General features: G+C 43.8%; 2 protein-coding genes and 1 long non-coding RNA gene across 17 annotated transcripts in view; 2 read left to right on the forward strand and 1 right to left on the reverse strand.

Moving 5' to 3' along the window:
* COMT (catechol-O-methyltransferase) overlaps positions 1-3,041 on the forward strand; it is a 37,721-nt gene extending 34,680 nt beyond the window's left edge. The window contains exon 6 of the mRNA XM_048322542.1: positions 2,937-3,041. Within this exon, the coding sequence (XP_048178499.1) occupies positions 2,937-3,026 (90 nt within the window). The 3' untranslated portion in view covers positions 3,027-3,041. The remainder of the gene's footprint in view (positions 1-2,936) is intronic.
* The window catches only part of ARVCF (ARVCF delta catenin family member), a 258,446-nt gene that overhangs the window by 7,686 nt on the left and 225,022 nt on the right, over positions 1-25,738 (reverse strand). For all 15 annotated transcript variants that reach the window (XM_048322525.1, XM_048322527.1, XM_048322522.1 and 12 more), the window contains 7 exons: positions 11,821-11,948; positions 10,702-10,852; positions 9,152-9,344; positions 7,898-8,009; positions 7,213-7,303; positions 6,106-6,159; positions 914-1,005 (listed from right to left, as the gene is read on the reverse strand). In XM_048322525.1, the coding sequence (XP_048178482.1) occupies positions 914-1,005; positions 6,106-6,159; positions 7,213-7,303; positions 7,898-8,009; positions 9,152-9,344; positions 10,702-10,852; positions 11,821-11,948 (821 nt within the window). The remainder of the gene's footprint in view (positions 1-913; positions 1,006-6,105; positions 6,160-7,212; positions 7,304-7,897; positions 8,010-9,151; positions 9,345-10,701; positions 10,853-11,820; positions 11,949-25,738) is intronic.
* On the forward strand, positions 11,942-20,561 carry LOC125335165. Its single transcript, XR_007207362.1, has 2 exons — positions 11,942-19,294; positions 19,892-20,561. It is a non-coding gene; the product is annotated as an uncharacterized LOC125335165 (long non-coding RNA).

The raw sequence follows: 25,738 nt of genomic DNA on the forward strand, positions 1-25,738 counted from the left end.
TCAACTGACTGAAGTTTAACTGTTTCCACTCAACAAGAATCACCTGGATTTTCTGGTATTATCAACAGTGTGCTAAAGGTTATTAAGGACAGCCTTCTGCACACTAGCAATAGTGTCTCCTACCACTGACTCTTACTTCAATGAATTCTCCTTTTCCTTCTCAAAATTACTCCCCCAGGTGAAAACCCAAGCTTGTTTTTAGGCCAGGGAGAACTGGTGGCCACAACATTAACAGACTTTTTAAAAGGTCACTGAAAAGGTACAGCAATGCAACAGAAATTACACAGAGCCTACTGAGCCACATTTGCACACAGCCCACAATACAAAAAGCCTTGTGGAGTAAGAATTATCTTTAATTATAAAGTTGTCTAAATTTGTATTTAGAAGGCATACACATAATTGTGCATGTCTCTTCTTCCCTCTCCATCTCCCTGACCCATGGCTGTGGTCCACCGTCAGGACTGTGAACGAGTGTTGCAGAAATGAGTACTGTTCACCACACTGCTGGACATGGACACACAAGATCACACCTATTTCTCGTGGTGAAGACAATAAAGCAGCATGACAATCTGAAGAGACTTGTCAGAACCAAGTCTGAGCACAGTTACACAGCTCAGGGCCAGGGAATGCTGCCTGGACAAGGGCGACAGAACAAACACTTTCTGTTTTTACAGCCTCATCCATTTACAAGAGTACAGCAACTACCTGCATTCGCTCCTGCACTGGAAAGCGTCATTTTGTTTTTATTTCTAGCTAGCCAAGTGCTAAATTACAAAATAATGCCTTTATGTGAAATAAGAAAAGGCCCTTTACAGCCCCCTGGTGAGTAACTACCCTGTGTTTCTGACTGAGGACACTCGATTCCTCTCTTCCCAAGGCACTAACTAGCACTCAGCAGTAAGAGGGAGCTCACTTTTAAAGGTTCCTTCTCAGAGGCATCCCCTGTGTCATCACTGGTCTTGTACTTGCGCTCCTTGTCCCGGTGGTCGATGGTGGAATATCCATCTGAGGAGAAAGAACACGACAGTCAGGCATGAAGTACAACCAAGAACAGAAATAGAGCTGATGTAAGCAGAATTCTTCAGCAAAGGAAAAGGAAAACAAACCACCACAACCCAAAGATGCTGGCAGCCTGCTTCTCACGTGCTCCAGCTCTGAAATTTCATTTTTACCAGCTAAAAACAAACAGAGAAGCCTTCTTTTTATAGCACTGCCAGATGCTGGCACTCATTAGCAAACAGCACTGTTTTCATCCCAGCCTGCTGCACTTTTTAGTGTGCCCAAGGAAAGCAGCAAGTTGTCATCTCATGCCCTGTGGCTAATGAGCTCCAAATTCAGCCCAAATCCCGTGTTCCTTGCTTAGCAGCCTGATTAATTGGCTGTGTTCATTCTCTGAATGCTCTGCAGCCTGTTCCCACTTTTCCTGAGCCTGACTACTAGCAGGACATGACAATAATTTGGAAGAGTCCCCATCAGAGCACTGACAAAGAGGGCCTGTCGAGTTGGAAGAAATCTCAGTGCAAACCCTGCTGTGCTTGGGCTGTCTTTCATTACGAAGCAGCACCTGTTGGTGCCTTTTCTCCTGACAACTAAGGAGGAGCATGAAACCGTGATGAACACAAGGAAGGAAAACTGTGAGAGGGTTTTATAAAGAAATGGCTATAATTACTTCAGAACCTCTGCTTTGAATCATTGTCAGACAATGCAAAACTTAATTTATTTTTGTGATGCATCAAATTTCCCTCATTATCAGTGACAAATAGATCCTCGCCTGCTCTGCTTTGACAGCTTTGTAACCTGGAGTTAATGACGCCCGAGTTTATAGCTCCCTGTAGGCTTTTGCTTTCTCCTATGTAATTGAGGGATCATTAATGCTTTTTTTGTCCTGACAAACTGTGTTTTTAGAATACCACAAAAAGTTTTACATCAACTATCAAAATGCTCCTCTCTTGGTTTTTTACTTGCCTGTAACAGGCCATTAAGGAGAAGTGAGTGATGTATTTGTGGGGTTCCCATGGCACTGTTTGCCCACATGACAACTGCACACACAGCCAGGTCAGATTGAGAAGAGCTGCAGTGTTCTGCGTACCTCAAACCCAAGTGCACACAGACCTGCAAACAAGCACCTGAGGCAGGATGTATTTATGACATCAAGGGCAGTAGGAGATGATTTAACCACGCTGACCAAAAATAACTAAAGAATTCTGGAGTTATACATGTAGTTCAGAGATCATAAAGCATGGAAATATTTGCTACACAGCACTTAACTTACACTTGTTGACAATCAAGATGCCTGATATTCTTAGCTATTCCTTTTGAACAAAAAAAAAAAAAGAAAACCAGCTGCACCCAGCTACCCAGCCAGCACTTGTGGAGGAACTCACAACTGGTAATTCTCTTTCAAATGACAGGCATGAACACTGCTAGCAGGCTGTGTCCTGATCTACAGATTCATCATTTATTTAGGACAAAATACTTCACAAGAGTATGTATTAAGTGATGGAAAAACAGAAAATCAAACTTGCAGCAACTGGGTGGTAGCTTTTTACAATCTCATGGTAACTGTACTCACAAGGATGTAATAGATCACTTGGCATTTTTTAGTGCCATTATCATGGGTGATCCACAAACATTTCTAAAAGGGATTGCCAAGACACAAAGGAAACCTTTAAACTACCCCCAGAAAGCAACAACCACTAAGTGAAGGATGGCAGCTGTGGTATTTCCCAGGGAGCAAGGTTATTAGCAAAGACTGTAATCATAAAAAATAAAAAAGAAAACCAGATCTTTAATACCACTAAAAAATTAAAACCCCCATGCTTAGACAGGACACATCAGCAAGATTTTTGCACTGGCAGTAATCTGCCGACAAAGAACACTCAAGAACTTTGCTCTTTGTATCTAAATTCCAACACATTTTGTATTTCATCCTGCAGGCCCCTAGACTGCACACAGACCAGCACTGGTGGCTCACGTGTCCAAAACCCACACACTGTGCTATGCCTGTCAAGATAAGCAGCAGCTGAGATAGGAAGTTCATGATTTGATCAAATGAAATGAGAAATATCTTGAAGGAGGCTGCATCAGAGAAGTAACACCTCACTGCCCCGAGAACGATGGCTCTGCAACGAAGTCAGAAATACTGCTTCTCCCGTGTTTCAGATTCATTCTAAGAAGCAACCAGAATTAATTGCTTCTGTGGCATAAAGAAGATCTATACATATCTTGCTGCTCCAAGGTATGAGTGCATCATTTTGACTTAATACAATCCCTTGTATAGACAAAAGTTACATTGGTCAATAGAGGAATATCCCGTCCTTGGCTTGTTCTCTTTCTCAGCTTCCTGCTTATTGTCATCTCTATTGCTTCTCTATCTCCCACTCACTCTAGAGCAACATTTTTATGCCACCACAAATTACAGGACCAAATAAATGCCTGCCAGTGTCAGTCCATCTGTGTCCTCACACAGCTCTCAAGTTAAAAATACCAAACCTCTAGACCCATCAAAGAGCAGGAAGAGGAGGAAAAAGGAAAAGTCATGCCTGAAGATGGGCATGGAAGACAGTGGCATCTGAACTCTGTCTCTGGTCTGAACAATTTCACCTCCCAGGTGCTCCTGAGTGACTGCAGGTTAACTGAGGCACACACAGAATTTTGGAGGATGTGGCATAGACTGGAGATCACAGCTCTGCTGCCTCTGCAGACAGCTGAGGGTCAGGGTCCCAGGCACAGGGTGACAGTGAGCACTGCTGCTCTCCAGCCTGCCTGGAGCTGGGAATGCCTGACAGACCTCTGCATCCCATGGTAAACTGTGATAGAGGTTTTCCTCTATCTCCCAGCACACCCACACCCTACCCAGGCTGTTCCACTGTCCCAGACAGCAGCGATCTGACTGGTCTAGTACTGCCAGTTGATGGGGAGTGCATCCTTCTGCCTCCCTAAACACTGATAGCAAAGTGATTTCCTCTGTTGAGAAGGATGACCCCGACATCATTAGCAAACAAACTGAGACAGCACCAGCAGTTTTCTTTTTGTGATGTTGAAGAAGAGCCAATGTGGGTTAACAGGAAAGGCCCAGGCACCAGGACAGCCTGAAAACTGGTGAGAAGAATCCACAGAGGAGGGGCAGACAGGTGGGGATGTTCTGGAACCATCAGTCCTGTACTCTGCAAGGGATGAACACTGGGCTGGAAGGACGTGGCTGATGTACGGGCAACTCTAACCTGTGTGGCATGGAAATCCATGGAATTCTGCACTGGCCCACTATAACAATGTTTAAGACAATTACAGTTCAGTACCAAGGCAGTATAGCAGAAAGGTTAACTATGCAACTTGGAAGCATCTGAATTAAATGAAATAAACACAAAGCTGGAGACAGGGAAGAATTCTCTAAATTAATATAAAGTGAATTTAAAGCGGAAAGATCTTAGAGCAAGTGAAGTCACAAAAAGAAGACAAGGGAAAAATAAGCAACTGAAACCAGGGCATACAACTTTCTGGAAAAAAAACAACTGGGATGCAGGAAAACTTTCTCTGGTACTCTATCATGCATTTTCTTGGCAAACCAAATTTCTTGGTCTTTTCTGGAGGCTCTGGTGTGGAGCATATGGGGATATAACCGAACTGTTTACTGGAAGCACAAACCCAGAGACTGTATGCTGGTGTTCTGCTCCATGTATCTACCAGTTCATTCCAGAGTGGAAAAAGAACAAAAACTCCAGAACACAACAGTCCATAATGAAGTTAAAACCAGAAAATACAGTCCAGAGCAGCCTTCTCATGTTAGTATACCCATAAGATAAAAAACATGCAGCATTGGAAGAGCCTGAAGAGATGAAACGTTATTCCAGTTCCCTGGAATTAAGGATAGTGAATGGGATAAATTAAGTTAGTCTCTTTTCAGCTGACCTCTGAAACAGCACAAAGTTATAGTCATATTGGAAGGAAAAGGCACTCAAGAGCTGGGATCAGGAAAACTTGAGAGATTTCATCTTCTAAAGGTGATAAAAAATTGGAGAACAGCACGGCCCAGAGAATCTGCCTCATGCTCTCTACACATGCTGTAAATTTGCATTTCGTTTTGTAGTCAGGGCTGTACCAGTAACTCCTGAGAGCAGAAGGCAGCAATTAATACTGAGACTATAAACAATCAGCACTGCCCATTCTGCAGCACCTGCCAGCACACAGCTATTCCTGCCAGGCAATCCTCTCTGAAGAGATTTTCTTCCATTGTGAGAACAAATGTTTCAGTGTTCCCTAAGGCAAAATACATACGGACAGTTGATTCATGGCAGGTGGCATCTCATTTTTCCAAGAATATAAAACGTAATAGATACCTGTTATTTTACTTTCTGAACATGCTTGGCTTTTTCTTGGCTCTAACGTGCTATTTTATTTAGCTACAATCACTAATAGCAGTATATCAAACTGTTTGATCTGGAGGCATTAATATAGGTATATTTAAATAAAAATAACATCAACTGGAAGGAGTAAAGCAAATTCTCAAGGGACCACACAGCAACTTTATCTACCTTGGTGAAGGAAAAAAAAACCCTCTAGAAGTTTAACACTACAGAGCTTATCCGTCTCAAAGCACATCCCTGACAGTCAGTGGTGGTTCTCACTCTACAGGAAAAACCAGGCTCATTTAGATGCAGGTAAATGGAAAGCAGAGCCATGAATATCACACATACAAACTTATTTTTGGTTTTACCTACAAAAGCAAAGGCAGAACAGATTTAAACACAATGCATTGAAGTAAATTTTCCACTCTTTTTTTTTTTTTCCTTCTGAATCCCAGAGACTTCCAGATCTGTAACAGGGAATGCAGCTGCCTCAGGGGCCAAAGAGCAGAATGAAAGCTGGGTCATTGTATCTCCAGTATATGTATAAAGTAGTGAAGAAATTGGTGTGCACACTCTACATGCATACAAAGAAAAAAAAGAAAAAAAAAGGACGACCAATCTTTTGTGAGGTAATGCTCTGTTTTTAAATGTCAGCTTTATCCATCTGAAATAATATCTCCTAGAGAAATAGTTGAACTTTCCTGTGAGCGACAGTGTGCTCTATTGGAACAGACAGAGTTTGATCTATGACTGAACTTACCTGGGCCAAGTTCATCCATAGGTATCATATCACGACTCCCAGACTTCTCATTATCTAGAAAACAGAAGCATTGGAACAACTTGAGTTACATTTACTTTTCCCAAAACTTGGTAGTTTTGAATTAGTCACAGAACCAGAGAGGTCCATAAAGGATGAACGCAGAGATTGTTGTAAAAAAATTCCCAAACTATTCAACTGTTATCCATTCAGAAAGGGAAGTCTGAATCAAATTCCCCACAGAGCACACATAATCCATGTATTTTCTGCTTTGGCCCTGTAATATAGAACTTTCTCTCTCGAACAGAAACCACAGTTCTGCTTTGGACTACCTACAACTAGTAACAGGTTTCTCTTTGGTCTCTCCAGAATAAAAGAAAGTAAGTAAGGGTGCGGCTTCTCATGGCACACAAGCCAATCCAGCAGCCTGCCGAGCCAACAGAAAACTAATCCAAAAAGAAAACAAGTTTCTTGTCACATCAGCAAAGTGATCCAAATCATCCTCCGTCTGCATAACGTGCCAGGTTTGATCAAAGACAGGGAAGGTGGAAACAGGCAGGGCGGTGCAGGGTTGTTGTTTCTGCCATAACCTGCAGTTAAACCAGAGAAAGTGCACCAGGCAAACCCTGCTCTTAGCAACCAGAGCCAGACTCAGAGACACAGCCATCATGGTGAAGTCAAAGCTGGTGCTACAGTGGTGCTGGTGTGGCTGTGCCTCATGAAAAAGCAGAGATAGGATTAGCTGGAGCTTGAATAAACTAATTCCAATTAAAAAACCCCGCATGGTGGAGGAAGAGGCTGTGCCAAAATGGGCACATTTATTTAAAAAAGGGAAAGACTCCAATACAGAGTAGGGGTAAGGTCAACCCCACTTCCAGGAAGATTTAACTGATAATGCTGCATCCAAGTTGAGAAAACAGTATCAGCAGTGTACATTTTGTAAGGGAAGAAATACTATCCATCTCCAGGTGATAAGGACTGGTTGAGACTGTGGGGTAAAAATCACCACATGAATAGTGCATTTTTACCCCCTCGTGCTGTAACACAGTCATGGCAAATCCAGAAAACAAGTACAGCACTATATGAGAAGTGATAAAGAGCAGAACTGACCTTGACTTTTATCCACCAGAGGCAAAGTGCTGTCGTCGTAGCCAGACCTGCCAGCAGTACCTTTGGAGCCCTTTGGAGCTGCAGAAACAGACTACGAGACAAAAACCACATAAATACCAAATTTCTACTCATGGAAACTGAACAATAAAAATAAATGAATCAACAGCAGGAAGAGAGATTATAGAATGCTGCTAAGCCCCCCTTCTGTTGATAATATGGAACTGGAGTATTTTTTATTTTCATATAGATTTGATGAAAATGTTTCCTCCCTGTTATCTCAATGGCAGCACTGGTGCTCTGTAAAATGAACAAAACCCTTCCACAAGAAAAGGTGAGGAGGCTGCATGTCAAGCAGAGGTGGCTGCCCTAGGCTGCAGTACAGAATGTTTCAAATGAGACACAACTAAGACAAGACATGCTAATTCTTCCTCCAGTAAATTGGGGCATTTGGCCTGTACAGGATGGCAAACTCCCCAAACCTAAAGAGCCACGTTCCACAGACCACAGCAAAGCACAGCCAGCAACTTCATGCAGGATGGCGTGACTGAGTAAGGTACAATCCATTGTGCTCTCACCTGGAAGAACAGAAGTGAAAACTAAAATCTACAGACTGCAATATTAGCCTAAGTAAGGACACCTTCCCCTTAGGCCTTTCCAGAACTAATTTAAGATCCAGCACCTTTACCTGGAAGTGTGACTTGTTCCACCCGTCCTTCTGAAGGGCATTTCGTAGTTCTTTATAGCTCCAGATCATCTGAAGAATGTGAGATGCTGCTTTTGTTTCTCTGGGAGATTGGCTATTTGCAAGATAAAATTACAGCTTAAGTAAAAAACAATGTCAGACTATTTGTATGTTAACACCTAATACTCCATACTGCTATTATTTGAACCTGTAAGTTATGGGATATATGTGAAATCATTCAGTGACTTCTTCATATCTATAGGTATTTGCTGACAAAAACAGAAATCAAAATGTTATGCATTTTGCACATTTCTGTGTTTTCACGCATATTGCTGGACAAGCACTGAGGCCAGGGTGACCCTTTTGTCTTGCAGCTGTCATTAACAAAGAACAGATAGATTCCATCCTTCCTGGATTTATTCAGGGGAAAAAAAAACCCAAACAAAAAAACTATTCTAAGCCACTTTTCAAACCTTCACCCCAATGTACACATATTCCTCACAATTCAGTGAAATTTCTCCATTGTTTAAAATACCTTGCACAGTAATTTTGGTCAGCAAAAAAACCAAGCTGTTTTAAACGGAAAATGAGATTCCTTACTAAGTCAGTACACAGACACCTTTTATAATATAAAACAGGCCTAGGTTTTTGGTGGCTCTCATATTTCATAACAATACAACCCAAGAAAGCTACTTCAGCCACTCTCCCAAAGGTTTGCAGCAAACACACCTACAACGTCTAACAGGCTGAACTACACAAAACGAAGTTTCCTCTACAGCAGTCAGAACACAGTTTTTAAACTGAAGAAAATTTGTCACTTCTAATTACCACCACCAGCCCTTTGGCCAGAAAAATTACTGCACATCATTAACCATTTCACTTAAAAGAAACAGATTTCATCACTGGCATTCTAGTAGTGAAACACTGCCACAGAAAAAAAGCCTCCCAAACTAAAACCAAAGATCATGGCTTCACTGCAAATGCTGCCTGGTAAACGTATACATGGTGCTAAGATGTCTCTGACAAGGAGAGAGCACGTCTTAACATGACTGAAGTGACTCATCAATTAACCTTTTTCATCAAGTAAACCTTTTAAAGGTGCTGCTTGTTTTTACTTTGTATATATTAACTGCTGAAATTACGGCTCTGAAATGTTGGGATGTTCCAATACCTTCACAAAGCAAAAGCTGCTGTTCATAGTGACATTTTCATGTTTGCAAGGAGTTCTTATGCATTTTGCTTTCAACTGTCACTTACCTTGACTTGCTGATAGCTACCAGCTTCTGAATGCCCTGTGTCTGGATCAGAGACCTTGCATTTTCTGAGCTGTCAGTAATGATTTCATGGATGGTATTCAACACTGCAACCACTGTATCCTCTTCCAGGTTCTTTGCAGATCTCTGCTGCCTGCTGGGCAAATTTCTTACCAGCTCACCCATGGCATAACTACCTACATAAGGGGAAGAGATACCATTAGGCAGCCCTAATAATCATTTCAGCTTTCGATCCTGAATGATTAAAGCCAATGGTGTTTGCTGTGTCAGAAAAACCCTTATAATGTATGTGTTTTAAACCTCAAGACTGTAACTTCACAGGGTATTTATCATTCATTATTTCAAGGTGACTGACAGCTGATAAAGCTAAGATAAAGTCCTTCATCATGGATTCTGAAAGGTATTGAGGGGGGAAAAAAGCCAGTTTTACTTAGAATTTTACAGCCAGCATCTATCATATTTTGCAAAGCCTGAGGCAAAAAAGCATCCGGTAGCTGCTGCTAATGCCACGTATTCATGGTAATACACGCACACGGCTTACTCAACTTAGCCTTGTAATAGGTCTTCTGGGGCCAGGTGTGCAACCATGCATTTATTAACCTTCCCCAACAAAGGTAAGAGTATTTCCTCCTGGGTGCAGTTAGCCTTCTCCATGTATAGTACTGGAGAAAAAACCAGGGAATCTGGACTTTATCATTCCCAGGTATCCATCTGCACCATTTGCCTGGCTACACCTCTGAACTATAAAAATTAGAACCTGAAATATTAAGGTAGAATCCCACCTTGCTAGTTGCCAGTATCAAGTTCAGTGATGGTCCCAAACATGTGACCAGTATTTCCTGGCCTGACAAGGTTACAGTTTAAACAAATACCTTAGTTAAATACAGAAGTCATCTAGAGGAAAACTCATCTCAGCTGAATCTTTCAAGATTCCTGCTTATGGGCAGCTGAATGTTATTTACCACTTTGGATAGGAGCTAGAGCGGTGCTGAACACCAACTTGAAGAATATTAAGTTGTTTAGTGTCCAACTTCTCAAGTACCCACCAGGCAAAAGATGAGAAAGGAAGTAAAAAAATGAAAGGTACAACTTTAGAGCTCCCTGCACTTCCCCAGGTTAGCTCAGCATGCCAAAAGCCACACTCCCACTCTAACTGGAATAGCAGGCAGGCCTAAGGAGCAACACCTCTGTGACGTGTGACTATGAGCACAAGTCCCATGCTAGCCAGGGCTAAGGAAAACACAAGAAACCTCTTAACCTATCCAGCCCTCTGCATATCTACACACACTCCTCTCCTGCAAAAACCTACGCCTAATGTTACTCCCAAGTTAGAGATTTCCCTCAAGCCACAGCTTGAGTGGGCTGGAAATACATTCTGAGCTGACGGCCCCCCACTTTGTGGCTACAGCGTAATCCCAGATAGCCTGGATGGAAACTGCAGAGAGAACGAATCCTCAGCCCAAGGGACAGAAAACGTGAGGTCTCTCAAGGCTCTCAAAGATCCCAGCCTAGTTAGCAAAGTTCAGAAGATACCTATGAGATCTTTATTGCGACGATCCATGGAAAGGTTTCTCAGGGCGATGGACACAGCCCTCACAACCTTGTCTGAGTCGGACTGGAGCAGCTCCACGAGCACTGGCAGCCCCCTCTCCTTCCGCACCGTCGCACGGATGTACGTGGACCACTGATCAGGACACACGAGGGAAAAGAAACAACAGCAAGCACTGTGAGTTCATATACCTGCCCCTTCCTTGCCCCTGGCATTTCTTTTGGTGCTGTAACCCATTTTTTTCTCTGCAAAGACTAGTTATGTTGTGCGTGCTGATATATTGCATTGCCCTAACCCATCATTCAACTTCACCAAGCACCAAGGAAGAAAGGATGTACAAGTTCATCCTACAGCTAAGCCAGCTTCTGGGGAAAGAGTGCAGCAACAGAAGGAAGGAGCATCATCTGCCAGCATCTGTTCTGTACACACCTTGGTGTGAAAACACATCCCTCTGGATTAGGAAAAAAAGAGGTCAGAAGGAAGAAACAGTAAAGCATCTAAAGCATCTGTTATCTTCCTCCTCCTCCAATTTCATGCTTTTATTCTGTTTCATGATTGTTTTTAAAATAAGCCTGTATTATTTAAAATAAGCTGTACTCAAGGCAGCTGTGAAACACCGCCCTGCCAACCCTCAGGCTGCTGATCAGTCCCACTTTGCTGAGCGGTTCTAGAAGTGATCAGGCAAATCTTTGAGAGAACTGCCTGATTAGTGCTGGGGATGCTTCATAGAGGGTATCAGAGGACACTCTGGAGTGCAGTTTCCTCAACAAACACTCAATCCAACAAATTAAGTATTCAGGATACCTAACTATCTAATACCAGGCTTTTCTGAATGGACAAAACAATGGTTAAGTGCTTGAAGTGGTAAAGGTTGCTCATGGTTAAATTTTCATGAGCTCAGTGCCACTTCCACTATGTAAACTGGTCCAGGAGATGCAAAACATCTTCAGTAAGCAAATGGAAATAATTTCCTTAACATTCCCACCTCTCTTTTTAAAGGAGACACAAATGCACAAAGTAACAGTGCACTTACAGTGGGAAATCCCCTTGTTCTTTACTTACACAAAGGAAACAAAAAAGACTGAGAAGCAGACTGCACTCACCGTCCAGTTGCCAGCACTAAGATTCTGCAAAGCTCCTGCAGCAGCTTCCAGAGTGTTGAAGTTCTGACTTTCGGTGAGGATGGAGAGGTACAGTCGGACCACGTCTGGCTGGTACAATAATTCAAAGCCTGCAGGTGGGGCAAGAGGAGAACAGAAGCAAGAGAAGCAGAGAAGACAATGCATAAATAAACACATAATTTTATTTCATCACGTAAGAGAACAGAGAATGAAGAGCTTCTGCCATACCCAGGACATTCTATCCACAGTTGTTGGAAATGGTGGAGACAGCAACTCATGCAGAGAATGTTCACGTGGGCTGAAGGTCACTTTGCTTGTCCTGAGGTTGACAATTCTTTCTGGAATCTGTGCTATGCTATAAACTGCCCAGCATGCAGGTAATGACAAGGTGACAAGAGACAATTTTTGCCTGCAACAATTCCTACTTTGCATCTCTAGACTGCGCTGCAAATTCACCTTGCACTCCTGTCCTTGTTCAAATCTCTCTCAATACTTTCAGACACAAAGAGCAGGGCTGAAGAGAGCGAGCTACAGCATCCTGTCAGCCACACCCTGCACACACCCAGGGGACAGAAGGGAGGGGCAGGATGTCAAAGGGACCAGAACCCCCAAGTGTGAGGGGCAAGGAGAACACTGACTCCAGTTCAAATATTCAGCACAGAAATCCACCAGCATTGTCCCACACTGGGAGACTGTGACAGCCACATCTGTTCACTGCAGATCCCCAGAGTCACTGTATCAGCTGTGCAGTTTAAGCACGGCAGGAATGAGAGCCACTCCCAGCTCTGCCAAGGATTTCCTTTTGTGATGCTGAGTAACTGACAGTAGCATCGTGTCCTGACTTCCTCATCCATAGGATTAGGATTTATGCATCTACCCACATCAAAAAGAGGGTCTTAGGCAAGAATTCCATCACTCCAAGTTGCTGCACAACTTGAAGCAATTTTTACCTATCTTCCTTCACTAAGTGTAGCATGACACACTGCATCAATGAGGGCAGAGTATGCCAAGCATCTGCTTACAGGACTGGCCAGACACACCATCTCAACGTGGTGTTCAGATTATGTGAACAAAAAACTAAACCCCTCAAGTGCCTTGGTGAGTGCAGGATGGCACAAGCAATTTCTGGTCAACGTGACTCATCTGCAGTCACTGTAGCTGGTCTGGTGGCCTTTGGGATGTTTGCAGTAAGTAAGGTTCAGCAAGCATTACCTAGGAGAGAATTTCTAGAAAAACATGACATCAAAGAAAGCATGAAGTTGTGAAGAAGCCTGGGCAAAGAGGGAATTTCAAGCTTGTTTTGAACAGAAGAATTTTTATTATTTGTACACATGAAAAGAATGTTTTTCACATGACAAGATGCTGTCCTAGAACTGTAGCATAATTCAAAGCAAGTTTTCCACTAGCAAGACAGGAAACCTCTAAACACAAATCACTTCCTCTCTTCAGTATCTTCTCTTCAAAATCACCCATCTCTCATGCACATGTCTGAGATTATAGTATTTTAGACATCTTGGAGCAATGCTATCCTATCCAGTGGATATCCTATAATTTTTTTTTTTAATTATTATTCCCTGTTGCTAAAGGCTTCCTGAAATAAAAGCCTTGATCTTAAGCATAACTATTTCTCCACATTCTTCATACCAGTTATGGCTGTGTGCCTATGTGAGTCAAGATCTCAGAACTCAACCCTTTAAACCCTGTATAACACTGCCTATAAACACAGGCGGTGTTAACCCCCTGGCTGTACAGGGGGTACGAACCCCACCGAATGCAAGGAGATGCAATCAGCTAAGGTTTGTTCCATACCAAAAATCTGATCTATGCATGAGGATCCATGAGCTGGCTCATACTTTCCATGCTCAGCCTCTCATGTGCATCCCAGCACGCCTGGATCCTTCTCCAGTGACTGGATACTTAACCTGCTCCACATCCATGCCTCGTTCTAATGCCACCACTTGCCTGCTACACATGACACCCTATAGATACGTGCAAGCTACAACAGATGGCAACCCCCAAAGGCATCCTGCCAATCCATACCGCTGCCTTTCCTCTTCTCCGATGTCTCCTCCTTGTGCTGGGATCACTGCCCTCTATATTGAATGCTGAGGAAAAACTATCGTTACTTAATCCATGAAGCATGAGCAGTTGTACGTACAGCTTTTCTCCATTCCTTGAGTAAGTCTGTGATTATCTGACTCCAATACGACCTTCATATCACCCTTCTCCCCTGCCACTTCACAAGGTGAATTGGCAACCTAAGAACTTCTCAAGAAAAAGCACTGCTGATAAGCGCCCAGTGTTCCTTTCCTGAACAGTAGTACTTAAAAATCTCTTACGATAGCCTACTGGAATTTTGACACTTTTATCTTTTAAGGAAGCTTTGCTGAAATGTAAATCAGATCAGCAGAAGAGATGAAGGCAGGTTCATTAACAGATAATATTCATACAGAACATTTTCTGCTTCTGTATCTGAGCTCACGCTTGCCTGTGGTTCAACAGGATGCAATTGTTCAGCCAGTCTTCTGTTTAGGAGTAGTACCCAGCTGTAATTTCGGCACACTTGGAAACAGCCCCACACTCTTACTCTGTCCTGTTATTTAAATGCAGTCTGTGATGTGCCCTTTCTGTCAGTCTGTACGCTCCCTTTTGGCTGGACACACTTCCTTCAGCACCTCGCTGTGTGTGAATACTGAGATGCTCCAACCCTCTAACCTCTGCTTCCCTCCTGCAGACCCAGCTGCATTCCAGTCACGCACCTCCCACCCGCTCTCTGTCATTACCTCTCTCCATGCATGAAAGCCTCTCCTTTTTCCTACTTACTGATGTAAGAGCATCTCAAAAATGCCTTCACCTTCTCTCTTCAATAATGCCCAGCATTTTCCCTACCAACCACCAGTACCTTCCTGCTTTGAGGCACAACTCCTTAGCCAGGTGGTGGATGATTCCCATCTCACTCCACACACCCTCCTTTCCAACTACATTTATGCCTCTGCCCTATTGGCATCTGTCTTAAACACAGTCAGTGAGTGCTGCACACCACACACAGCTCTGTCCTCCCTCCTGCCTGCTCCTCCTCTCAGCACTGCAGCTCTTCTGGGTCAGCCTGGGTATGCCAGGGAAAGGCAGGAGGAGTTGCCAAAGCCAAGTACCAAGAATGCCCCTCATGGAGGCTGCTCATTAGCAGGGATGAGAACCTAATAACGAGAAAGTTACTGCTGCACTGGAGGGTTTTTCCTCTCTGACAGCAAGCTGACACTTTTCATAAGCATTATAGTGCCTTAAAAAGAAACAAACAACTTTTGTATTTTCTCCATCTGCCTCCTGTCCTAATGAATCCAGCTCTGCTATTTATAGGATGTAATTTGTCTGAATTATTATAAATTTCCTTCCAGTGTTGCATGAAGGCCTTGCACGTTTTTCCATGAAGCGCTTCAAGCACGTTCCTGGGAAGCACAGCTGGTCTCACCTCCATTAAGCACCTGCTTCTTTTCAAAACTGATTTCCTTAATTTCAAGATCATCTTAATTATTTTTTCAGGTAATGCTACTTTTATGCAATATACAGCTAACTCCTTACTCCCATTTAAAAATGGATAGAATAAATGAGAAAAGAGAGTAATTAGTGATAGAGAATACATCAAACAAGAAAAACATCCACTGTTTTTCTTTTTTCTTTAAAAAGCTGTTTTAATTATAGCCCAGATTCAGCATTGTCCTTAAAAAGATAATCTTCCTGGAATAAATGAGATTTTTCCATTGGTTATGGATTTGTGCTGAGTTGCAATCTACCACTGTTTCCTCCTGGAAAAGCATGGAGATAAGTAATTTATTGCTTTTTTCATCGCAGAAAGCAAAGTAAACAAGTTCACTCTATTTGTTTTCGGCTTTCAGAGAAACAGAGAAATGCCTAGGACACTGATGTCACTGTGAGCATCAGACCTTTTGCAGTGTGTAAGCATTCCCCCAGCTAACAACAACATGAACATGTCACAGAGGAGTATCTTTATATTAGAGTCATCTTCTCCAACACACTGCAGTCTCATCTTTCTGAGAAATAGGAAGATGAGCTTTTTTGCAGCAGAGTTGCTCAAAATTGGCAAATGGGACTAGTTCTGTGTGAAGTTCACACTACCAGGACGTGGCAAGTACATTATCCTTTATTTGCCCAGAGAATAGTGACAGCACAGACAGCAATTTGAATCCTGAACAGAAAAACACCTGAGGAATTAGCTGATTAGCCATTTCCATCCCTTCAATCCTCAGTCCCTGTGCTGAGAATGATGCAGCAGTTCCTGGATTATCTCCTCCACAAAACTATTTACTTTCATCTTGGCAATGCTGATCCTGTGCCTATACTTAGCTACATTCTGGCAATAACATAAGATACTGCACCAGGTACCTATCTCTGATACACCTGCTTAATCCCAAATTCAGACAACTCTCTTTGGAACAAGGCTGCCAAACCTATTCCCTTTCACCACCCATTCCATTTAGGATTTATTCCCCCACCACAGGCATGGGAAATTATACACATGTGGATGCTGGTCAGATGAGAGATCTCCTGCTGCTGCAGCAGAAATTCACTGCTTAATTTTCTATCCACACAAAACCTCCGGACTGATGCTTAAAACAATTGTCAAATTTCAAATTTTTTTAGGAAGCTGGAAGGATGCTGGCAACACTGCAGAAAAAACCTAAGCAACCCCTAAACCGGGGGGAGAGGGGGTAAGTGTGTGTCTGTGGAATCATTGACGTGAACTCTTACAGCTACTCACTCTTGCAGTGCGCAGAGGCAATTCCCACTTACTGCACTGTGGTTCTCAACAGGAAGATGCAGCGGCACCTGGACTCCTTTTGGGCTGCCACCACAGCAGGAGGTGCATTCCCTGCCCACACCTCGGAGGGGCTGCCGGCACTGGGAGCTCTGGGGCCGCTGTGCTCGCCCTGAGCCGCACCTGCAGCGCCGGCAGATGGAGCGAGAGGAGCCCGGACCGCACCTCCTCTGCAAGGTCACCCGAAAACAGATTGTGCACAGTGAAAAAGCATCTCCCTCAGCAACCAGGAAGCTATCAGCCAATAGCCAAACCAAAAGAAAAAAAAAGAAAAAAAGAAGAGAGAGTAAAGAATCACGACAGTAAAAGAAATGAACAACTAGAATCTGCACGAAAGAAAAGCTCCGCAGCCCTTGGACTCTTGCCCTCTGCTGACAACCGGCCGGTACCTTCACCACAGCCTGTGCAGCTCATTGTCCCCAAGCTGTAAACCCGGGCTCAGATGTATTTGCTACAAAAATGTTTTCAGAACGCTTCAGCAGCAAATCAGTCCAGCAGTTCAACTCTCCCCTTCCAGGAACCCCTCACCCTGCAGTGTGGTTTTACAGCAGGCTACATGAAAAACCCAATAGGAGGCTGGGGGAGGCAGCTGGTTACTTTTGTAAAAACAGTAATCAGATCCCTAAAAAACCTGACCCATCAGCTCCATTCCATCTATATGCTGTGCTTCAGCACCCAGTGCACAAAGCAGCTTGAATGCCAACATAAACTTGCAAGATTCTTCTAATTGAAAGGCTTAACAGTAGCAAGAACACAGCCAGCTCCAACAGAGCCAAACGCTTGGCATAAGTGCCCAAGAATGCAGCTCGATGCAGATACATGCAGAATACTGAGTGCCACAGCAGCAGCACAGCAAACTCTGCAACGAATGAAGATGAAATAATAGGTGGAAAGTTCTGAACAGTCCCTGTGGCTTTCACTTCAAGGTACAGCACAAGTCAGGACAGGTACTGCGCTTACTGCAGAGATTCAATCACGAATGCAGCATCCACCACTGAGCAGCAGCTCTGAAGACAGACAGAACAGCCTTTGAATAGTATTGAAAAGAAGGACTGGAATAATGTGGGACACACGAGACTCGAATCAGGCTTGAGGGAATGTTTAAGAAGAGTTTTTCTATTTAGGAAATGAACACCACAGTGTGTGACCTTTCCAACTAATCTAAGTCATACACAAGTTCTAAAATGATGTAAACTCTTCCCAGCTTATCATGTACTCCCACAATGACAGCAGCACTGGCATGCTACTCAAAAAGGGAAGCAAACAAACCCCCAGCCCAAAGGATGTAACAGGAATGTTACCAGCACTACCAAGAGTGAGGTATGCAAAAAACCAACACGGAGCTAGGGTGACTGCAGGGAAGACAGAAAGGCAGTAAGGAAAGGAAACGGGAGGGCAAGACATTGCAGGAGAAAGAAAGGATGCCTGGGAAAGCAAATTGGCTTTTACTATTTCTATTATTCTTTATATTTCCCAAGCTCCACAATCTGTCATGAAAGTACCTTCTTACAGAGTGTGATTTGTACAAGGTTGGTTACATCCCACTTCATATCCAAAGAATATGCAATTCAACAAAGAGGTGGCTCAATCAAACAACCCATTTTGACCTTGTGTGAGTTCCAGCACTTCTGTTTTCTGTGACCACACATTTTAGAGCTAATACAGTTTCCCCTTCCAAAGGACCTGCAAGCAGCATTTCTCCCAACAGTGTTTGACACACTGCCCAATACAAAGTCTTTTCCAAGCATATGCTGCTAAGTCTCTTGGCAACTGGAGATGTTCCATTAACAGCCTTTTCTCCTCACTAATCAGTAGCAAAGGCTCTGGAAGACTAATACTTAGTAAGAATCTCAGAGCTGCTGCAGATAACTGGAGCACTACCCAAGCTACTGGTTCAAAAGGGGAATGCTCCGTCCCGCAGAGCTGTCACTAAAGGGCAGGGAATCCCCAGCAGCCAGGCTGATGCAGGGATGGGAGAGCTGCTAAAGGTCTGCACCCGCAGGGAGGGGAGACACGTGGGTGAACTGCAGCACATTTAAGCATTTCTAGGTCACCTTTGGCAATGGTTTTTGTTTGCCTTTGAGAAACACCATTGTTACAAGCAACAATGCTTTGGATTGGAGTTAACATTAAACCCTTTGGCTGCATGATTAAAATGGAGAGCTCATGTAAATAGCTTCCTTTACCCCAGCCCCAGAAGACTTGCCTCTGACCTTGGAGACTCTCAGTACAGTACATGAAATGTTAACACTTAACTCTCTCGCCAGCTTCTCTAATCCAAAGTTATTTTTATTTACTTCACAGTGATAACTGAATGCATTTTCTTTTAAAGGGAACAGGACAATCATGTTATTCCAAAAGCAAATCTGTTTTGAAATGCAATTTGTATCTAAAAATCAAACATTAAATAAAATTTTCTCCCTCTCTCTTGCACACAGAGCACACACTGAAGTCTCTGTGCTGTGAGCTACGTATCAAATGCAAACTGTTTGAAGTACAGTTCCCCTTTTCCCACCACCAGCTTACCATGGTGTTTGCAAGCTCCCAGAACGCAGCCCAGGCCCTGCATCACCACTGCAACATCTCCAAGTGGGACTTGGTTCAAAATCCTGGCTCACATACGTAAGTGAGTATGAAACTAATTTGCATCAAAGGTCTGCCAGCTCTGCAGGGTTTCACAGTGTGACACTGCCAGCCGTGCCGGGTACGGAATTTCTGGCAGCTCAGGCACATCCAGGACTCTAAGCTAGGGATGAACACTCCCTGGGCTGCAGAAATGCTGTGTCTAGGGGAGTCTCTATAACTGTTTGCCCCTTACTCTTGCTTCAAACACTAGAGTGTTTTAAAAGACTGATTATGCTTATCAGGTGATCTCCCTGACAGCAGATCAATATGCCAAGGGAGCAGCAATGCTCCCAGATGTGAGCAATCCTGCCTGCTCCCTTCAGAGAAGCTCCTTCCTGAAGCTTTCTGGTTGGGCTCACATCTCTAACAGCTGATGCCAAAAGGAGCTGGGCACAGTGATGATGTGCACTGCACTAGGAACTTCTTAAACAGACAGCAATCTGGCCCAAGCATACGAGATCAATATCAAGTGTGCCACTGATCATGTTTTGTTTCCCTGGGAGGGAAAACCTGAATTTCCAGATGCTGTCTGCTATATCACAAGGATATTTGAACAACAGTGACAAGGTCAAACATCGATGCTTATTCTTTCAGATCTCAGTGCCTATTGGCCATGGGTGCTTCTGACGTGTCTGCTCCTGTCTCTGCAAGGGTCCAGAATTACATGACTGACTGGTTTTCCTTCTCCTCTCTGAAAGGACCCAGATGGCAGTGCTTGGTGACTGCTCACATGCCCCGAGGGCTGTCTCCTTGTGTGTGTCACCAAACAGCTCTATTTTGTCACTTCTCCCTTTCAGCCAGAGAAAGCAATTCCAAGGACTGCACAATCCTCTCCAGAAAGCAGAGCACTGCCCAGCCCACCTGGCTCCTGGCACTTAGGCCAGCGACACCAGTAGAAAATGTGGAGGGGCTCAGGAACTGTCAACTTACTGACCTCAGAGCTGCAAACACCAGCCAAGAACACGTGGGGATGCCACAATAGTCCAAACCCATAGCACCGCCAGAGATCTCTTCCCAACTGCAGCTCTGGAAACATGCAATAACGAGCTGACACTACAGAATGCCTCATCAGGTGGGAAGTGGCCCTTTCTTCCTAATGGGGAAAGGTTGTAAGTGGAGGAATCTCTAGGCCTGAACATGCTTGCTCTCTGCCTTGGTAGGGCTTGGATCCACGGCTTTTTGGAGCATACCGCTAAAGCCTTTTCCATTTGGCCAAGCTTTCCCAAAGGAACAAAATAAATAAAAAGACGGCTGGCAAAGTTAACGAGGATTGGGAACTTGAGGAAAATTGTTACTTTTCATATTAGACAAACAGATGTGTTTTTTCCAACTGTGCATTCATGTATTCATGCCAGAACATGTGTGTTTTCTGGGACTTTTCCTTAAACTGAGAAAACCAAAAGCAGGCAAAAACCTTGTCCTTACAACCCCCACCTACAGCTCCGAAAAGCACAACACAGCTTTCTGATCACAGCTGCCATGTGGTGCAGCTGAAGAGACCTGAGATCTAAGACTCTTTTCACTGCCATTACTAGTGCAGATGCCTATTTTTCCAGCCCAACCATCAGCAGGTTTGAGCTTATTGTATAAAATGTGTTTATTAAAGAGAGAGATACTGAGTGATTCCCTGAAGATAAGCCCACAAAAAAACCCAAATTACAGCACAGATATGTCCAGTAGTAAAATACAATGTATTGCTGCTACTGTTTTATCAACAAGTCCAAGAGCCTCATAACACAAAAATGTCTCAGAACTAGAGTCGCCACTGAAAATCAGCAGCACTGTTAAGGGACTCCTTCCTTTAACTTGTGGCTGCCCGAGCCTACCATTTTCTTTCCTCTGGTCTTCAGTGCATTTTTAACCAAGGATCATGTGTTCCAAATTGCCCTTTTTTGGCCTCAAGCCCCTGTAAAACTCAGCTCTGCAGTTCCAGATGCCAATCAACTGCTCTTACTCCAGGAAGCTAATGAGCTTTTAGCTTCCTCCCAGCTCAGTAGAAACCTGTCTGCAGAGAAAAACTTACTGCAAAAGGAATCGTGCTTTAGTCCTTGGCTCCAGATGCCACCTGAGCATATTTATTTTATTAAAAAGATTCTGACATGACTTAGAACTGTTGAGGTATTGAACAACTTTATAAACTTTGTGTCACAAAACTCCAGGAAGTAGAGAAGCACAGCAAAGGGAAGAAACACTACAGCAGGCAGCTACATGACAAAATAAAAAAAACCTACATGGTAATGCATATTTAGTCAAAATATCCACACACCCTCAGACATTAAATACTGAAGTATGCAAGAAAGGTAGAAAAAGCACAGAAAAAGCTTTCTTACCTCTGAAGACCTCTGAAGTATCTTTTTTCATGTCTCCAAGACAGTGTATGAAATGTGCTGGATAACGAGGCCAGGTATGGTCCCGCCAAGTGCCCTCCCCTTCCAGGTGAGAGACTGGACACAGTAGCCCAGTAGCCCAATGCTTGTAAGGGGCTGTGGAGTGGAGGAGAGGCCGCAGTGCTCTGCAGTGCAAAGCTGTGGGGTCCAGCACCAGGCAGAAGCAGCACTCAGAGTGCAGAGGTGTGAGGTGGTTCTGCAGAGCTGGCAGCTGAGGGAGGGAGCGGCCGCAGTCCTGGAGCCAGGCTGGGCTCAAGGTGGCTGCAGCAGTGACCAGGGATTTGCCTGGACACAGCAGCCACACTCCTCCAGCCCTCCATGGATGCTGTTTCTCTCCACCAGGCCTGTGGGGAGCCGAGGTGTGGGAGGACTCACAGCACCGTCTGTGGTCAGCCCTTCTGTGCTGTTATGCACTGGGTGCTGGCACTAAAACCAACCAGCAAGGCAAACCCAAATCCTCCATCACTCAGGAATTTACAGAAACAGGATTACTTTGTCAGGCGTGGGACTTATGGGGGTTTCCACTGACTGCGCTTCAAAACATTCCCGCTGCTGAGGGACCTCCTGCTCGGGTTTGAAAGCCCACACGGTCCTGACGAGCGCTCGGGTGGATCAGAGCCAGAGCTGCGACAGACAAAGATCGACTGACAGCACTTCCACTCGGGCTGGCACCTGTCAGGTTCTCCCCTTTGCAGCATGTCTGGGTTTTATCTTCAGTGCCAAGGGAAAAACAACGTCAAGAAAAAACCCAAATCTTTCAGAGCTCACGCACACTGAAATATGCTGAGAAGCCAAACTGAAAGCTTCTTTCTGGGTTACTCATGCTTTACTGAGTCTTCTTATACTTTCACTGCTCATCATGGTTTTTATATAAAGTCTCATAAATGGTCATAAGCCATTACACAGGTATTTGGTTATCCATATGAATTCAGCTGCTTGTTAGAGGCCTGTCTGCTTAAGGCAGTGAAGGGCTACAGAACTCCACAGCTTGAATTTCTCAAATAAGGCGGAATAAATTTTTTTATTCTCCAGTGGGCATACCCTCACAGAAACATCAAATATCTCAAAATACATCCCAGTAAGAAGGAAATATTTGTACATAAACAACTAATCTTTTTTGGAGGAAGCTTATCAGAATCCAAGCTGAGCAGAAGCTACCAGGTCCAGTCTCAGCCTGCAGAAATGAAAGGTCAGTGGCTCCTAATCACTGGGACCGAAGCCTGTTTGGTTCATTATGTGCAAAGTCCTGCAATCTTGCCTTTTAAACATTTTATAAGCAACCGCCATATGGAAAGACTCCCCCATGTTAATAAATAATTTATTATACGCCAACCCAAACACTTCCTCCAATCCTGTTTGTGTCCTGAAATCGCTAATTAGTTCCTGCTCCAGCTTCCAAAGTCAAAAGTGTGTTTCAATTCCTCTCTCCATTTCATGAAAGCTGCCTCATGCACCCAAAGGCAGCCCAGTGCCTCTAATCTGTCTCAATTACAGTCACTGTGCTGCTGTCAGGCAAGTATCTCCCAAGCATCCAAGAAAAAGAAGTTGATGTTTTCAATGTCAAATGAATGTCAGGCCAGAGTGGAAGCAGCACAGAAGGTTTTCCGTAACTTCTCTAATAAGAAATGGACCTTGCAGCCCAGCTTTTTTAAGGTACTGTATTTGGGTACTTAATTCTCATGGATTTCAGTGTAAACTAGAAACATTAATGCCTCCAAGAACAGAGATTCTGCACTCATCCTCAAAGCACCAAATCCAGGCAGGGATTACAGATGATGAGAGACAAGAGGAGATGCTGCTGCTCCTCCCTCATTTAAATTGGGACACACTGGAACATACTCCATCAAAGCACTGAGTGAACAGGTACTCTCCCTCTTCCTGCCAACCATTCTCTGCAGCTTTCTGGAAAACCAGGGAAGTTTCTACTAAATGCAAACCTGCCTGCTGTTCGGTGCACTGCCTGAATATTGGATAATCACAGACAGAACTGACACAAAACCAGCTCTGCCTATAGGATAATAGGTTTCCTGGAAACACAGATCTTGCTATAAAACTTGAAGTTGGACTAGAATGTGAGGTAAGACAACATGATCCGGAGAGAAGTAGCTCCATGAAGCCTTCCCTGGCTAAATACACACACACAATACAACCACAAATAAATCTATTTGCAAGTTAAAAAGAAAAAGAAAAGAGACTGGGGCCCCAGTGTGTAGCAATGAATGAGATACTTTGCTGACATGAAGAGAGGGAGCAGAGAGGCATTTTTCAAGAGGCGAAGGGGAACATTACACAGCATCCAACTACAGCCTGCCTTATCTTCACCACCCTACAGCAATGGCCTGCATTCATAAGCCAGCAGAAAATCATATGAGAAATTCTGTAACAAAACCACAGCAGCCGCTACCTCAAAGCAACTCTGACACCTTCTCTGAAACCACTTCATCGCTTTTAAAACAGTGAAAAGATCCCTAACCCAACAGCCACTTTGTCCAGGACAGTTTTCAATTTCAATGCATCTTTCTTGTGGTAGTATTATGCAATTAAAAATTGAGCATAAAATTACCCATGTAAAGGATTCTAAGCAGAAGCTGACATTTACTGTGGAGCTTGTTCATGCCTATAGAAAACTCTGAAAAGGTCAGTATAAATGTAAATAAGGTGAGATACTTCCTCAGGAGTATAGAAATTTCCATCATATTAGGGCCTATACCCATTTCTCCACGCAAGGCGATGTTATGAATGCCCTGATGGCTTCTCATGAGCCATCTGAGTCCAGAGCTTGATTTAGAAACAGATCTCCAGACTTCAGTGAAACAATTGGCACCAAATTTTCAGTGTTTCAGGGAAAGCAGGATCCAGCCACCCAGAAAACTGCCAATACAGTTTACTGTCTGTGGGTTTAATCTCAGCACTGTTTTCAGCAAGCAGGGATGTTGGATTTTGCGGGGACGTGCTTGCTAGAATTTAACTATTAAGCAAAACCTTGCAGAACTGCCCATATCCAAGTCACACATGCATTTACCAAGTATTACATTTTGGATACTATCACTAACCTGAAATACTCTCCCAGGAGCAGCTCTCATGTAACTGAATAAATAGGATTACGGTCTCATGTTCCTAACACCCCCAGTTTCTCATTCCTTGAGAAATTCTGAGCACACTGCCAAGAACACAACAGCTCAGTCATCCTTCCCACTTCTCATCTCCTCTCTCACATCTGCAGATTGCCTTGTGTGCTCTCTCCTTTTATTACTCAATGTGAAAAGCAGCCCCAAAAGGGGAGTGGGAAACCTGCATCTGCAAGAAATGCAGGCTTCCAATTTCCCAAGTGTTTAAAGGTCACTGGGGACAGTCCAGGTAAGGCAGGTCCTTTCTCTAGACCTTACTCTTGTCCCCTCACACTCTGAATGAGTCTTTGGAGATGTTTTTCTTGCTCATCATTTTTAAGCTCTCAGCAGGGTAAGATGCAATTATATGCTCAATCGTGATTACAGATTTGCTGGTTGTGATTTTAGAGGTCTCAAAACAAAACTCATTAGATTAAATGTTCTTCCTGGCTTTGTATGAGAGGGACAAGAAGAACTGACATCTCTAAATGGAGTGGGCTTGCTAGCACAAGCAAGCTAGGGAGACATTGCTTTAGGAATCAGGCAATCTCATCTCTGATCCCAGCTGTACCACTGAAATGCTCTCTAACTGCACAGTTCACTTCAGCAGGGGTGCCCCCTTTCCCCTTCCACACGAGTTCGATCTTGCTGATCTAGACCTGGCCTGCTCAAGTCACAGTGCGCTGGTACTTACCCTTACTGAGGCTACTGATAAAAAAAACCCACAAAGTTGCTCCACATGTCTCCTACAAAGCAACAGTATTTTTAGTAAAGTGACAGCAAGGTGTGCAAAACACAACTGAACTGGGCACAAGGTGCAAAGACTGCTCCACAATGTCTCTTCCAGATCTGCCTGAACCAGAGTCTGTCTATTCCTGCACAGACAAATAACATTTCATGCTATTACAGACTTCCAATTTTCCCTATGATCAAGACACAGAAAATTC

This window comes from Corvus hawaiiensis, chromosome 18, assembly GCF_020740725.1.
Source record: "Corvus hawaiiensis isolate bCorHaw1 chromosome 18, bCorHaw1.pri.cur, whole genome shotgun sequence".
NCBI lineage: Eukaryota > Metazoa > Chordata > Aves > Passeriformes > Corvidae > Corvus > Corvus hawaiiensis.